Source organism: Corvus brachyrhynchos, unplaced genomic scaffold (assembly GCF_000691975.1).
Source record: "Corvus brachyrhynchos isolate BGI_N302 unplaced genomic scaffold, ASM69197v1 scaffold17, whole genome shotgun sequence".
In the NCBI taxonomy this organism is placed as follows: Eukaryota; Metazoa; Chordata; class Aves; order Passeriformes; family Corvidae; genus Corvus; species Corvus brachyrhynchos.
The window spans coordinates 2084364-2102200 of NW_008240046.1; the positions used below are offsets into that span (position 1 = coordinate 2084364).

Genomic DNA, 17837 nt, shown 5'->3' on the forward strand with positions numbered 1-17837 from the left:
GGAAAAGAAGAACCAAGAAAAACAAGCCAAACCAAATAAAAGTTGTTTGAAATGCTCAAAACATACTAATGTATGTCACCAGGCATGACTCACAATACAAACAAGATTATTTCTACATTTTCTTTCCTGAATTATTGCTTTCCATATATATTCCTGAATATATTTTTCTTTCAACCATTGTCCAGGCCTGTTCACATGGTTCTCTGGCCGCCCATTGCCAATTGTTTTGACAACCTTCCATCTTAAGCAAAGGTAATAAAGCTTGATTTTTTTTCCTGCTCTTCAGTGCATGCAACATTTTTCACATTTCTTTAAAAGTGTTAGGTATCAGTCAATCATTCTGATGGATCTCTGAGGGGTCCTGACCTACATGCTGAGATTGAAATAACTTTTGAGTGAAGTTTTCTGGAAATATCTCTAAGATACTGAGTTTTAATGAATGAGATTTAAAACATGCCATCTCTAAGAAGATGTTATTTTGTACGCAAAATATTTGAGAGGGAGAATTTAATTTAATAACCATGACATTGAAGTGTTTCATGCAGTAAGAATTCAGTCTGAGTTGATTAAGTTCAAATTTGTTGGCCTAGCAATTTATTAACAAGGGACAGAAATTATTGCTGAGAAAGCACACTGGGGTATTCCCCACATTCCTACTAAGCTGTAAATCATAAACTCTCCTCCTTTGGCTATAAGGATGGCTCATTTATTTAGAATAAAATTTGTAGATATAAGATAGTGGAGTAGAGAAAATAATAGTTTTTTACTGCCTAAGCAATACCATACTGCTCCAAACAACATAAAGAATCCAGCACAGATGAAGAAAAATAAAATATTTATGGCCCAAAAAAATTAAAATGTCACTTGAGCAACAATGATTTTAAAGATCTTAGTATTTTATTTTAAAGTATCTTAGTATTTATCTTAGTACTTATCTTAGTAGATCATCTCTATAATTCTTATTTTAAACCATCCACTTTACATAACTAATGAAAACTCCAATGGCCTAATTATTTTAGTAGTCCAATAGCAACTCCAACCTGCTCTCTGTGCACTGCCATCAAAGCTACTCTTCCCACTTCCAGCCCATGCTGTGCGGAAAAGAACCGTTTTGCCGCAAGTGTCTACTGCTGAGTTAAGCATTTGTACAAAAAGGGGTGGGAGCTGACAAAGTATGAAGAGGAAAAAAGAGAGGGGGTACTACAAATTCTGGGTATTTTCAACAAGTTGCAATGGTCCTTACCCTGATGAACTCCAACAGAGATTGAAGTAAGACCACCCAATCTTGAAAATCGCCACTGAGTAACTACAGAAATCCATGAATGGCAAAACTGTTTTCTTTATTTTTCTTTTATGCATTTCCTGCACGATCAGTTATTGCAAGCTAAATGCATTATGATCAATCACTTCCTTTTAAGTGCTTGGAGTTCTAAACATTACAGTGTCAGCTACAAGGCACGTTAATGAATTGCAGACATACTCTTTGGTCTCCTGCTGGTGCAGGAGTTATTTAGTTTTGCAACCAAGGAGAAAATTTTAATCATCATAAAATCACTGCCAGTGCTCATCTGATGATACTTGTCATAGATTAGGCAAATCCTAGTCTTCAGCAATACCACTTTTCCACTTCAGACTGGAAAAAAGAATAGCCCCACCTGTTACCTTTCACAGAAGGATATTGTCAGACTGAAATATTATAGTTTATGACTTAAATATTTTCTTTAAAGACTTTTAAAACTGTATTACAAAAGCTGCAAAGAAGACTACTGCACCCTGAATGGGGCCCTGACTTAGGCCTTACACTACTTGCTGATGAAGATAAAGTAACAACTCAGGGCTGGGGACATTCACAAAGCACAGGCTTAACACCTCCAAGATGAGGACCACAGCCCCAGGGCTATCAGCTGCCAGGCTGGAACAGACCCTCGCACCAAAGGGTGGGGGGAGGAGAGGCTTTGGGTATCTTGGAAAAAACCTCTGGTCAGAAGTGCAGTGACTGCCCATCCTCCACTGTGCAGAGGAGCCCAGCTGAGGGGCCCCTGCACCAAGGGGGGGGAAGCTTATCCACAGCAGAAGGGGTGACATGGTCCATCACAGGGGCCCCCCTCAAAGGGGTCCCCAGACCCTGCACCAGAGATGATGCAACAGACCCTCAGTGTTGCAAAGGACAGTGTGTCAAGCCAGCCCCTTCAAAGGGAGACACATGGGCGTTCCCATCTGGCCCAAAGCATTTATTACTCCATGGGATTCTGTACTCTCCAGCGCATGGTGTGGTGGCGTGTGGTGGCGTGGCCACAGCGGCGACGGGGGACCCTCACCACCCAAAGACCAGGTGGAGGGGAGCAACGAGACATCACTGGGACCCTCGGACGGGTGATATGCTTCCACCTAACCGCTGTCACCTCTCCCTGTTCCCCCACCCCCCATGCACACTTCTTTTTTCCATTCCTTTCTTTCTTTCTTTTCTCTTCCCTTCTCTTTGCCTCTTTCATTATTAAATAAAATACATCAATTATTTGGCATCAACATCTAACCTCGTTTGGTTTTAATCTCATTTCTGGAAACATTTTGAACCTTCTAAGTTCTTTCCGGTTTATGCACAGAGACTTCGCTTGCTTTGCTTTTCTGGGTTTAAACCGGATCATAACAGATATCCATACAATTTAGTTCTTTATCATGTAGGCAATGTACCAAAAGAGAAAAATATCCTTTTGTGACGTTACTTGTCTGAGCTATGCCACAGGAAGTATTCAGAAACAGGACTGAATTCAGAAACCACATCTACTTAATTGAGTTGTAATGGATTTCAAACCTGGCAAATTGGTAACAGAAGTTATATACTAAACAAAAATTTGCAATAGCATATTATGGTATTTTTAACTAATTATACATGGAATTAACATACACTATCATGGAAGTCTGGTGACAACAGATGAGGAGAAGATTGAGATTTGAGACAGCCAACTTGCCTTCATCAAGGGAAAGTCTTGCCTAAGTAACCTAGGGGCCCTCTATGAGGGAATGACTACATTGGTAGAGCATCAGATGTCATTTTTCTGAGCTTCTGTAAAACCTTTTGCACAGTCGCCCACAACATCCTTCTCTCTAAATTGCAGAGAGCGTGATTTGATGAGTGGACAGTTCAGTGGATAAGGAATTGGTTGGAAAGTCACATCAAGAGGGTAGTGGTCAATGGCTCAGACATCCACTGGATATTAGTGACAAGTGGTGACCCTCAGGGGTCTGTATTGGGACCAGTGTTACTTAATATCCTCATTAATGAGACAGATGGACAAATGCGAGAAGTGGGTGCATGGGAACCTCATGAGGTTTAATGAGACCAAGTGCAAGGTGCTATATCTGGGTCAGGACATCCCCCAGTATCAGCACTTCGTTATTTACAGTATACAGATACGTATATGGTGACTATACAACATTTCAGATTAAGTGAATGCAGAAATAACTTTTTCATGTGATTTAAAATAAAAAAATAAATGCAGACCTGGTCTACAACTGTAAAAGGAAGTTGCCATAACAATGCTCTGGTTCCTTCTTCTGGGCTTTTGATCCAATACATTATGTTACTATGGAATTTGAAGCCAAGCTAGTAGTTCTTAAAAACAAGGAACATACATAGTGATGGACAACGGTCTCAGGAAATTCCAGTACTCTTAGAAGCAAATGGATTTCCCCAACACTGCATTAATAGTGTTATAGCCTTATGACAAGTAGACCTAAAACCAGCTTCAATTGCTTTTGCATGTGCTCTGCCACTATGTAAAATCTTCATGATATTCAAAAATATCCCACTCTTCTTCACTGTTAATTTTTAAGTGATTAAGGTAGCTGGCTATATATGTATTATTCATCTATAAAGCTTGACAGAGCAATACTGAAAAACTGACAACTTTACTCCAAATCAGATTAATCAGGAAGCTGTTTATCATTGTGGAAGCATTAGGCTTTTTACCATGTTTCATGACTGCTTTAGGTGTACTTACGTCTCAGTGAGATCTTAATAGCATAAAAACAAATGAACAGGAAAAAATCCTCAAAGTTTAGCTGCATGTAGAAGAACGTAACACTAACTCTTAAATCTTTTTTTTTTTAATAGAAGTCCTGTTTATGCCCTTCTCAGTGTTCTTCAATAATATTTTCCACAACCTAGAACAACATCACACAAAATTATTTTTGAATGTTAAATGCAGATCTTCCCTGTAAAGGTGGTCATTGACACATTTTTCTTCTCTGATTGAGCCACTTTAGCAGCATATTATTTTAAATCCATTTTTTAATCTTTTTTGAAGTAGGCTTGCAATTAAATTTAAAACTGAAGGAGTAATTGCAGTAACAACAACAAACCTTTTCCCACTCAACATGATTTCTTGTAATATTCATTTTGCATTATAACAAGAAAAATGAAAGCTTTAAAGCTTCCTTACGCAATTCAAGTTATTTCCTGTTCAGTTGTTTCTTATGTCATGCACAGCAATTGATCATTGCTATGCTTTTGAGTGTGGAAAATTGTAATGAATTTCTTGCAAAGAACTGCTGGAAAATTAGGGATATGACCTTAATCTATCATTCTAACTACAGCTTGATGCAAACAACTATATTTAAAAGAGGCTGGATCATTCCGCTACAAGTCGCCAATGTATCAGTATATTTTGTCTTAAAATACTTCTTCATATTAGTCTTTCCCCCTCCAATGTATTTGGTATATTTTTGGGTTATTCTTTTTTTGCTTTTTAACATTTGGTACAGATTTGTATTGCTATGAAGGAAGAACAAAGCCTACATAAATCAAACAACAAGGAGCAAATGTTCTTTTGTTTTTCTGTTACCTCCACCTATTGAAGCCATTCCAGGACAAGCTCAGCTGTATGTTTGTAACCATGTTTGATCACGGTCTGCACTAGCAATCAAGTACAGCACTGTTCCTTTAGAGTTTCCCAGTTATTACAACTGACAGTTTTTCATCACAAAATCTCTAAAAGCACAGATGTTCTTGGGGCAGGGGAGATGAGGATAGGGAACAGGAGAAACACAAGTACAAGGATTGTACTTCTTGTTTTCTCATTCTCGATAATTCCTCCTTCCACTGCCACACCCCAATACATACCAGGTACTTCTCTCTCCTCTCACCATCTGAACTATCAGCCATCTGAACAGTCTTCCCTCCTGCTTCCTTTGTTGCCTTTACTCCCCTATCTTTTTCCCTAGTTTCCTTTTCAGGACTCCCAGTTGCTTTCCTCAGGGTTCCTCATTAGATCTCAAAACTTTCAAGTAAGTACTTTCCTTTCTGCTCAACTTGCATTCTACTCCTCTCCCAGTTTTCTTTCATATTGGTATTGCCATCACCTTGTACTCATTATATTCCCAAATATAATCACGATGATACACCAAAGACTCTGTATACATTAAAATGACTTTCTCATGATTTATGCTTTAGCATGACAACCAATCATTACTACTCATCTTCAGGATTTCATTTAGCTGTTCTTCTTTGGTAACCTTCCATTTTTAAACACTTTTGACTGTTCTTAACAGATATTTCTTTTTTTTAAAGGATTTCTCTCTCATTCATCATGTTCTTGATTATTAATCAGGGTTCCATTTTCTCCAGGTAAAAACAGAACATTTCCTAATGAACAATCCCCTTTGCAGAGCATCATTACATATTCCCATTGCTGTATACCAAAAGACTTCCAAGTCCGCCCCTGAATCCCAGCCACATTGTCTGTGGCACTGTATTTCACAGTATCATAGAATGTTTTGGGTTAGAGGGGACCCTTAAAGATCATCTAATCCAATCCCCCTGAAACATGTATCCAACAAGGGCATCTCTCACTAGACCAGATTGCTCAAAAACACTCCCCTTTAAGCCTGTGTTTCTGAGCAGAGATAAGAACTTATCTCTGATCTTATGCAGACAGAGACTCATGCAGACATCCCTCCTGCTTCCTTCCACTGACATCACATCACTTCCCCTCTTTCAAGATGCCAATCTCAAGCATCACCTTTGGCTTGTCCTTTCAGCTATCCTTGTATCAGTTCTCTACATTATCCCACCCTTTGCCATCTTCTGCCTATTTAATATCCTTTTTTGTAATACATCTTTTGGTGTTGTCCAGTTTTGCTTTAAATGCACCATTAGCATTACAGAGGAAATGAAAATTACTAGGCACCGTTACTGGTTCATTCAATATGAATAAACATTTCCATCTGCCACAGAGCAAATCATTTCAATCTTTGACAAAACAAAACACCCTCTGAAATCAATAGGAACATTGAGCCAAAATGAAACAAGAGGTTTTAATAAGTGATGTATATTATTGTTTATACGTAACAGAGAGAATACTCATCACCATTCTAGCTTTAACTTCAAGTCAGGCATGGAGAAAACATGTCACAAATTATTATGGCACACAGCCATACCAGTCCTCTGTCTTCATATTTTGCAAATTTCCTCTAATATCCCAGGTAAATACATCTAACCACACAAAGCAGTAACAAGAAGATCCTGATTTCTCTTTTCAAAGCCAAATTCTAGCACAAACACTGCGACATCTAGGCCCTTCCTGACTTTTGATACCAGTAAATCTTAAATATAGCCTAACAATGGGGATATATACAAGCAAACCAGACAAGCATCTGTCAGAACCCTTCTGAGGGTAACAGTGGGAAGCTTATCACTGGCAGCACCACAGCAGACTGACATTTCAAGCCAATGTTTGAACTGCCATGAACAATCAGATTACGTGCTTTTATTTAAGCACGAATGACTTTGAAACAGAAATGGGAATTTCAGCAAGCTGCAGGTTGAACAAATTGATTCTGTATGACTTACTTTTCACTTTTGCTCACAGAGGAAGTTTAAGAAATTTACACTACATGAGTCAAAGAAATTTATGGTTTTGTACTAGCACTATATCACTGCCAGAAGTTCAAGCTAAACCAATCACTTTTTAACTAGAAAAGGGCCTGAGACATGATGTTCTAATCTCAATCTGAACTTCACAAAGTTCATGGTGGTTATGTTATGATTTGGCATTTGGCTTAGGATCTTCTCCACTTTTAACACTGAAGAAATTTTTCTTTAAAGTAACAGCAGACTCTCCTCTATCGAGTTTATTAGAAATCAATGAATCAGCTCAATCCAATCTCATTTCAACATTGTAAGAAGGCTAAATAGGTGTCTTTTAGTACTGCAGTTATAATAAACCCCTCTAAGGCTCTCCGGGAGTCTAGTATGGATGTGAATTCCAATATGAACAGGATTTGAGGACATCCCTGGACAGATTTGCCTGATAATTACTGGCTCAACTGCAAACTTGAGACAGGGAAAGATTTTTATGTCAACAGTGCTCTCTAATGGATTAGTGCTGTATTGCGATGGTTTTCTAGAGGACTGCAGTAAAAATCATTGTTTCCCACTTGAAATTAAAACACAAGAGGTAGCCAATGAATTGCAGACTTTGACAGCCTAAAGACAGAAGCTATTTCTTCTTACTCACAAACATCCAGAAATTGCATGAAGAAAGGATATTGTTCAAATGGAGAATCTGAAAACAAACATCTTCAGACCATTTGAATTTTCTGGGGGTTAGATAAATAAGCTTTGGAAAGAAGCTGGTTTTGCACCAATATTGTTTGCAATATTCATACACACTGGAGGAGTTGACAGGCTGGCAGCACGTCTAACCATTCTGTTTCAGGGTTTGATTTTGGTTCGCCTTCTGCTTCACTGCAGTCAGTGATCTTTGCAGAGCATCCATGTAGTAGAAGGGAATAAATATCTAGTAAAAGGGCTGTATAAGGGCATGCTTTCATGATCAGCTAAAGCAATTCTGAAATCCCTGATGTTGAAAGGGCAGAGCAGATACAACTGCAGATACACAACTGCACAAGCAATAGAACCAACACACATGTGCACAAACACAAAAAATAATTTTAAAAAATCTGTAAAAAAAAAAGGGGAGGGGAGCAGTCTTAGAGTATCTGAATCATATAATCTGCACTCTGAAAATGCAGAAAAGAGCAATCAAGAACCCTTAAACAGCAAATGGCTCTGTTTTGTATCAACATACAGTCAGAAAAACTGACTCAGCACAGTGGGCAGAGCTGGTAGTGCCCCATATCAACAGAGAAAGTTTAAAGCACTACTTGAGGCAAGAAAGATGCTCCCAATAGTTATATTCAAGCAGAGTAAGAATGAAAGAAAAAAGCAAAAATTTGATGCCTGCAACTGCCGCTGTCAAGAGGGACATAACTAGTTCCAAGTGACCTACCACTCTGGAGGAGACATTCCTCCACAAGTCTGGATATCTTTGCTCCTCAATCAAAAAGCTCAGAAGATCCATAAGGACCACTCAAAAATATTCAGGGGCATAAGATTCAAAAGGCATGAGTTCTGAAAGGAAAAGTGGCTCGTTAGCAATAAACATCCACAAAAACATTTTCATTGATGAGAATGTTTTCCATAGATCCTCACTGATAAAATACCTGGAAATGCCATGACAGAAGAGTAATACTGAGCATTGCAGCACAGTGTGAGTCTCACAAGCAACAACTGTAAAGTTGGTTGACTTCTTTCTTTCTAACTGCAAGAGAACCTCACTGAAATACAGGGTCTCAGAAAGGAGGGGTGATGTTTGCATCTTGGTTTTGTTCCTCCTTAAAGATGAGCCATAAACTTCAATAACCATACTAATGGACAGGTCACCCATTCATTACAATAATCAGGCCTGAGGATTTCCGTACAGATAAAGAGTACTGTGCTCAGCTATGAAGACCAATTTCTCTCCTTGATACTCATTCGGCAAAACATATGCTGAGGGCTTAAATTCAAATGACACATAGCAAATAGACTTTTGGTATCATACTACATATCTAAATCATTTGTGGAGTTTTGTTACAGCTACAGAACAGCATAAATCCATAAATTGTATCATGTTTGTGGTGATCCTGGATGGGATGCCAGATGCCCACCAAAGCTGCTCTATCACTCCCCCCCTCCCCTGGACAGGGGAGAGAAAATATAACAAAAGTATTTAGGGACGAGGTAAGGACAGGGAGAGCTCACCCACCAATTACTGTCATGGGCAAAACAGACTCAACTTCGGCAAATCAGTTTAATCTTTATTTTATATTACCGATCAAACCAGAGTAGGATAATAAGAAATAACTTGAAAACTTAAAACACCTTTCTCCCACCCCTCCCTTCTTCCTGGTCTTAACTTTGCTCCTTATTTTCTCTGCCTCCTCCCCATTCAGCAGCTTAGGAGGATGGGGAATAGAGGTTGTGGTCAGTTCATCATACTTTGTCTCTGCTGGTCCTCCCTCCTTGGGTTTGCCATGCAAACCCAATACAACATTCTTGATTAGCTGGCTGTTGACTGACCTCAAAGAATGTACCTAACAAGTAAAACTTCCTTGGAATACAGTAAGTAGAAAGAAAAACAGGTCTTTCTCAGTCTCAAATTTCCTGCCATACCCTGGGAAAGAATGGTAAGATGCAATATCAAATATTTTGTGGACCCTCAAGCATACCTAAATAATTTCACAAAGAGGATAACAGGAGAGGAAGTGAGATCAATTCCAAAAGAGATCATTCACATTTGAGACAGGGATTTGCCTGTATACAACTTTGGAAGAAACAGAATAAGGTAAGCATGTAAAAATACCTCCCCCAATGCCATCCCAGGTTTCAGCTACTTGTGGGTAATCAATTGCCTCACAAAGAAATAGCCTGCCATTTAATGTCCTGCAACAGATTTCTCTTCCACTAGTTCACATGATCATTCATTGAACCCAACTATCCCCATTTATTCCCTGCCTATGGCATCCTACAGAGTTCCACTTCATGTTATCATATAGTCCTGCCCAAAACAAAACTAAAAGCCCTAGATTTTGGAAGGTGAAATGATAGGACTACTTCACATTTTTTAATACTGGATTTGTTTAAAATACTACAGTGCACAACAGAATCTGGCCAATCTCTATTCTTGGAAACAAAAAGAACATCAATTTTTAACATTTCCCTGAAGTATCAGTTAAATACCACAGTGATCTTTGTGCTTCTGTATGGCACACTTTCCAGAGCAGTGTATTATAGAACACTGAAACCAGTGCACAAAATAAGCCTTCTGATTAAGTTGAGTGCTTATGGCCCGCATTTTAAGAGTGAATTAATCCCAGCCCTGACACTAACATGTTGTGACACAGAGCTTTTCACTTCACCTCACTATATATTCACTTTTTTCTATTGTACAACAGACATAATGATTCTTTGCCTGCTTTGTGAAGCCGCCTGAGAATTGCAGCAATAAAGTACTACATATAAAGAGATATGCATTTATATTGAAATGCACCTATTCACAAAGAGCCATCAATTCCCAACTCACTAGTTAAGCCATTTTTATAAGCTTTCATTCACAAAAAAAACCACATGAAAAATTTACCTGCTCATTTTTGCAGATCCATACAGTACTCCCCTGAAGCAGAATAAAGATTTTGGTTTTGTATCCTTTCAGCTCAAGATATCCACTTTTCTCAGGAGTGACAGAAGTTCGAGACTGACAGTTATTATCAGACTGCAATTTCAAGGCATTGAGCATCGTATTAACCCAGTCATTTCTTTCTTCTAAACAAGAAAAAAAATTGGTCAAAGTCACTTAGTTAAGCAGCAGCTTCATTCTTCTCGACACATTGGTTTTCCCAATGTTGTTGCTATGTTGGTTGATGGTATAACTATGCCAAATAAGAGAGAACATCCACGTTGAGGAGGAGGTGTAAATAAAAATAATGAGAACCTGTATCAGTGGAGGTGTTAGAAGGACAGCCATTCAATTAACTCCCAACAATCAACACACCAATCCAAACAAACTGATGATCAAGATTCTTAAAATCATGACTGCTAGTTCTAAGATACTTTATTCCAGACAGCTCAAAGACTGAGGTGGCATGTTCACCTTCTGGAAGCCAGATCAATGGGAAAGAATTATAGCAGTTATGTAAGCAGAAACAGGGAGCCTAAATATCGTCCATCACTGAAGAGGCAAACCATCACCAGTGCTATTCCATGCTTGGCCATGCTTTTAAGAAAAAACACTTGGTAGTTTACAATCTATTCCATTAAGGTGTGGTGGTTAAGCTTGATATTGTCAAGGGTACTGAGTAATCAAGAAAATGCATGTTTGAGTATCTTTGCATGCATTATTAATGTAACATCTTACAAATACATGAACACAATGAGGTGAAGTAATAAAGTTTCACTCAGTCTCATTCACTATGTTCAGACATTTCACTGGACTAAGATCAATATACTTTAATGCTGAGTAGTCTGAATGAATTAGATTTGCCTTATACAATTGGAATATCATGAATATTTCAAGTGTTTGCTCTGAAAGAGTCAGATCACAAAATACATTGGGGGGGGAGCTAGGGGGGACAGGTAGGGATTGAAAGCTCTATACACAGTATGTGTAAAGGTGGTAAAATTAGCGCGGAGGACTGAAGAGAGCACCATTGAAATAATAACATGCTTACTTCATAAATGGCATGTGTGCAACATAAAGGAACAAATACACAAATTTAGGTGTCATAAAATACTTTGTAGAAAAGGAAGATAGCAGCCTGACAGATTAGCACAGGGAATGTGATCCAAGTGTTCCTGTAAAAAATTTTGCTTTAAAATACATATGTGCTCTCTTGAAATACTCCAGTAATCTTTTCAAAGTACTTTAGTATAGCAGAGGGCATCAAATTACTCTAGAAGTGTTTTTTTCCAATGGTATTTCACTCCAGTGAAACAAAATCTCACTGCATCAGAGCAAGCTATGCTCTAATTCACTGCTCTCCCTTGTTTAGTTATTTATTTTGTCCCCAAAAGCCCCTAAACTTTCCAAACAATTATATATACTGCTTTTCCCTCCAGATATTTAAATCCATCCAAAAGTAATGCATTTCTGGTATCTCAAAATACATATGAAAGTCTCCATTTCAAAATCTTTGAAAGAAGTTAAGTACCCTTTGAGTAGTCCCAGAACAATTCCCAACCAGAAATCCACTGAAGTCATCAGTGGAGCATCAAGTAACAGTTTCATTTTTTAGCACGTAACAGAAATCAAACAGGGTTATTTACACACTTTACCGGGAATACATCATCCACTTCTGCATACAGGAAGGACCAAATTCCTTATACAATAAGCATTTCTAACCTTAAGTGAACAGCTTTACAGACAGGTTACTATATGCAAATATGGTTATATACTATATGAAAATGGAATTTCATGAATAAAAAGTGGTTGCTCTGAATATATTTTACAAGACAGTACAAGTTTTTAACATTTTTATAGTATCCAAGGCAAAGGCCCATAAAACAAATCGCAACCCTACAAAGTGTATTGCACCAAGATAGTTATATTCTAATTTATGAAAAAAATTTAAAATAAATTTGGAAGAGAAATGCAAAAATAATGAAGAAATACATACTTTTAAACTCAGCTAAGAGCATAAAAATGACTGAAATTATCTGAGCCAAACCTGAGAAGAAGGATCTGTTCACCGATGCTGCACTCCTGTTACAGCCTGCAGCAAATGTTTACAACCAAGCTATAACCCATAAAAATGGGATTTGATAATGGAAATGCTGAGAGACCCTTAGCTATAATGGCTCTGGCATGTACTGCTGTAAATACATATTGCACAACTCTTCCTTGCTAGGCATTCATTTTTATTTGATTGTTTCCATAAATAAATCATACATGCACTGATATCGATTCCACATATTACAGCTGTAGGTTGATAAAGCACTCCACCAGAAGGCATACTAACTTCCTTGCTACAATTTACATTTGTAATCTCTATCAATACATGCCTTAAAATACTGTATAGGACAGAAAATCTTGGATTTCCTTTGATCACAGCAGCACATCCCAGCCATCATTCATTGCCTCTTTGTCAATTTTTTATCAAGTGGTGACTCAGAGATGTCTGAGAGCACACAGGCTGTAAGAGCTGCTAGTGAGAATTGAGAAATATCCAGACAAATTAATCCTTGGGAAGGATGGGGGAGGAGGAAGAAGAACTGGGAAAATAGTCTTCTCATTTTGGTATTTGAAAAAGCCATTCCCCAACAATTTCCGTTGTTCTTACAAAGCTTGGAGTTATCTCAAGTTTCACTTTATGAGCTTAACCCAACTGGATTCCAGAAATATTTCTCATAATATCACAAGTTATATTTCACAAACAGAATTTATCAACAGTGATTACATGGCTTTTTAGCAATTTTTAGAATTATGCATCTTCTACTTACCTTCTTTATCCACACGGAAAACAAAAGTCCTATGGGATGTGACAACTTCAAACTTATTCTCCCCGTGAACTCTTACTGTTGCTATTGCAGAGAGCAGTATTATTCCCTTTGAGAACACTTCCTGTAATAAAAAGGCAGTCAAAATATTTAATTCTCATGGAATGTTAAATCTTTTTGAGGTAATACTACTTGTCATGATGTTTAGGAAGTTCACCACACTTAATAGAAGTGCATTAATAAGTGAACCCATTCACTACCTACCTATCACCAACTTCACTCTTCTGGATCTGTGCACCTCTACTACACTCCAAAATGGAATAAAATCCCATGATGAGATAGATTGTGCAGATATGAGATGCACCTTCATAAATTGTCTCATAACATTAATATTGCAAAACATCACACTTTCATTTACAATTTAATGTCAAAGGAAATTACATTTACTATCACAGAGAAAAATAATTTTAAAAATATAATTATTATACTTGTATGATGGGAAAAATATTGTACTTTCTCTAGGCAGAGAATTCCAAACAATTTTGTTGTTCCCCACACACCTTGCCCCTTCAGTGGGTAGCCAATAAGAAAAGTAAATTCACTGAATTTATCCCAAAGTTCGAACACAAAGAAGAGCATCACACTGGAAAAATACAGTCCTGTCAGTGCTAACAAGAATGCCCTAGCTTGGATCAGGTATGTGTTTTTCTGCTATATGTGTGTGCTGGTTTTGGCTGGGATACAGTTAATTTCCTTCATAGTAGCTAGCATGGGGCTATGCTTGGAGATAGAAATAGGGTTCACCACACAGGTGTGTTTCAGCTATTGCTGAGCAGCGCTGACACAGAGTCCAAGCCTTTTCTGCTCCTCTCCCCACCCCACCCCACCCATGAGGAGGCTGGGAGTGCACAAGAAGCTGGGAGCTGATACAGCCTGGACGGCTGGCCCCAGCTGACCTGAGGGATATTCCATACCACATGGCATCACGTTCAGTATATACAGCTGGGGGATGTTCAGTGATGGAGTTTGTCTTCTCAAGTCACCATTAAGCAGAATACAGTCCTGCTCTCCTGGGGATGGCAGAACATCTGCCTGCCTGTGGGAAGTGGTAAATGACTTCCTTGATTTGCTTGTGCACAGCTTCTGCTTTACCTCTTAAAGTGTCTCTATCTCAACCCACAAGTTCTCATGTTTATTATTCTCTCTCCATCCTTATAGGGGGAAGAGTGAGTGGGTATGGGGCTTGGTTGCTGGCTGGGGTTAAACCACAATAATTTTAGGTCAGCACAAATTTTCCCAACATTTTTAGATTTACAACTAGGTATTAGGACAACTGAACAGAACAGAAATGCAAGATAGGAAAACGGAACTGCTACAAGTACTTCCTTCAAGTAGCTTATCTTTTAACCTAATTAACCTATGGGTTTGGGGTGGGAGTTAACAGGAAGTAAAGCTCATCAGAAACACATTTGCATGATTTCTAGATTACAGAATTAATTCTGTTCCTGTCTCCCCTATGCTTTGATCAATTCATTTTCTGACCAAGACAACTCAGATAATACTGATAAAATTTATGATTCAGCCACAGTAATAGTCCAAGAGTCAGCTCCCCATAAAGAAATTGTACTGTAATAACTTCCCTCCCAAAGTATAAATTATTGTAACAGACTTCATACAAGCACTCGAGGAACACGGTGAATGTGAAGCAGGAAGGATACACTGGATCATTTTTTTGTTTACTGAGTTTAATAAACTAATGTTATTTCACTTTGAGGTACTAATACATGTCAGTGAAGGTAGTTTAGCACATAAATAAATAGAAATATTGAAATACAGCAGAAGCAAGCATGTTACTATAGTTACACACAAGAAATAGTCAGAATGATCATAGATAAAATTGCAGAGCTGTTTTTATTATGGCTATATTTGTTAAAAGAGTGATTTTAACATATTTGTTAATAAGGTTTGATATTAAATTAACTACTGATCCTTCCAATGGTAAAACAAACTTTTTACATATACTGTTTCTGTAGGTGTTCAGTTAAAAATATGTTATGGTGTTTGCAGGCATCTACTGGCTGTATTTGGTACTACTGCAAGAGAATAACAGACTGCTGGAAGTTACAACTATTTTATTTCATTTGCTCAAAAAAAAAGTCAATTTCCTTTTAAGCTCAGCATAGTTTTGCTTTGCTATTTAAACAATCATCCATCGTCCTTTCTAAAGCTTTGTTCTCCAAGGCATACACATTTTCAAAAACAGTTTAAACCATAATAATTTATCAATCTTTCTTCTGCAGCAGCTTTTCTTTCATGTGCAAAAATAATGCCTGTTAAAAAGCTCTTGTAGATCAAGATACAATATCTCTCTTTGAAATACTCCAGACTAGAAATCAGGTGAATTATTTAAGAATATAGAAAACAAAACCAAACAAATGCAGCCAAGAACTTCACAGCTATTTATTCTGTTACTGAGTGGTGTAAACTAGTTTTAGAGCTGCTAAAAATGCTCCAACAAAAAAAAAAAAAATTCTAGCAGGGAAAGCAAAATTTTTTGTTGTTTTTTTTTTTTTTATATCAGCTGGTTTAACAGAAACTTTTATTTTCAAATACAGCCCCACATCACTCCTTGACAGTTGTGGTTCAGAGCTGAGCTAAAGAATCCTGGAAAATACTACTTTGGACTGCTTTGGTTTTACTTTCACAACAGATTAAGTGTGACCTACTTCAAGAATGACAATGATTCACCTGCTTTGCAGTGAATTTTGCCCTTTGTAATGTTCACTTGTACTGTAACACAACAAAAGATTGAAGTTCTCCACTTGAAGAGTCAAGTCTTTTTCCTAAATCACCAACAGATCTGTCAGAGGCGCTAAGCTGTTTTAAATAAAAAACGTTCACATAACCAGCAGTATTTTGCCTTATTATAAAGTGCAGGGTAAAACACCAGAGTTCTGCCAAAAGTTGGAAGAAATTTGAAACAAAACTTGTGCGTGTAGGGTAGCTGAAAAAAATTCTCAAATTCTACTTTCCCCTCTTCAGTTAACCACACTGTTGAGACAAAGCCACATGGGATGTTGCTCTGACTACATCAGCTTTCTCAGGACCAGGAACACAGAAGAAATAAGAGCAACACAGATTCAACCCAAAACCATCCCTAGGTCAGATGCTGTTTGTCAAAAACTGAATCTTTTTTTCAATGTAGATACAAAGTAAAGAAGAGATCTCTATCAAGTAGAAGTTGATGAACAACTAGAACAAGGTTAGAAAAATATTTATAAAATTAAGGTTTGAATCATTCAGAGAAGCATTGATATGGGCATTTTCAGGAATAATATTCTCTGTGTCTTCCCTCTCTACTCTCCAATTATTTCACTCTTCATTAGCCATGTAATACACTTCACCTTCTTGAGAACCTCACTCCTCTCTAGTTCCTAATTTGAATGACAAATAAAGCTAGTTAATATTGGTAGTGTTTCTGGGTAAAATAAACAGTTTCGCTCCACTGAGTCTAACCTTCTCTGCTTGTAATAAGAAGAAAAATATCAAGTACAGATTGGTTTCCTTCTGAGAACTACTTTTAATTGATATGTGAAACCAAAAATATAACAGCTTTTTTATAACATGCTTGTCTGTGTAGGAATGTCCAAAAACAAACACAGATTAGAACAGACAGAACTCATCATCATGTTCTAAATTTAAAACAACAACTTCCCCATTTAAATACATAAATGGCCAGCTATGTAGGCAGGAGGAGGGACATGCAAGGCCTTGCAAGGAGCTCAAGCTGCATGCAGGTCTTGATGGGTCTGCAAATAGTTATTTATGATGTCAGGGTAACAACACACAAAAGCAGGAATTTTCCATCTCGCAGGAAATATGAACTGCAAAGGTGTGGAGACAATGATCCAGCGGAGACCACTGCACCAAAAACTCATGTTACCAAGTGACACCACTGCTCACTCAACACAATCCTATTGGGCAATAAGAAATACTGGTACACAACTGTGTTTTCCTCCTATCTGCAAGCTAATTTGAGTTTCTCCAAATCCTCAGTTCCCAGAATTTCCTTCAGGCATTGCAGTTCTCAGATACATACCTTTCTTCACGTATATGACTCACCAAGTTAACAAGTCAAATGCTCAGATTTGGTGAAACTGTATACACAGACCAACCAGCATCTCCTTCAATACCCAGAGCAAGGCTTGGACTGAGATTCCAGGAAAAGTGAGACAAAGAGGTTTCAAGTGTTTACCAAGCTGCTGATAGCCTACCCGACCACACAGACCTTTTAAATAGAGGATGTAGAGTTGTTAACTTCCTATGCATTGTGTGACACACTAAACATTCCCTTGAGCAGAAGGAAAGATTTCTGGAATCTCTTATGACAAATTTCTAACAAGTGCTATTCTAGCACTATTGACCTCCAAGTAACATTTTCAGTGACTTTCCAAAAAGAAAAAAGAACAGGAATCCCCAGTGCAGATACAAGACTTAAAATTCTTTATTAGCATTTCTTTTC

At 37.8% G+C, this 17837-nt stretch overlaps 1 protein-coding gene across 3 annotated transcripts in view; it reads right to left on the reverse strand.

Moving 5' to 3' along the window:
* The window catches only part of ARAP2 (ArfGAP with RhoGAP domain, ankyrin repeat and PH domain 2), a 124413-nt gene that overhangs the window by 81846 nt on the left and 24730 nt on the right, over positions 1 to 17837 (reverse strand). For all 3 annotated transcript variants that reach the window (XM_017744618.1, XM_008641360.2, XM_017744621.1), the window contains exons 8-9: positions 13319 to 13439; positions 10464 to 10645 (exon numbers count right to left, since the gene is read on the reverse strand). In XM_017744618.1, coding sequence (XP_017600107.1) covers positions 10464 to 10645; positions 13319 to 13439 — 303 coding nt within the window. The remainder of the gene's footprint in view (positions 1 to 10463; positions 10646 to 13318; positions 13440 to 17837) is intronic.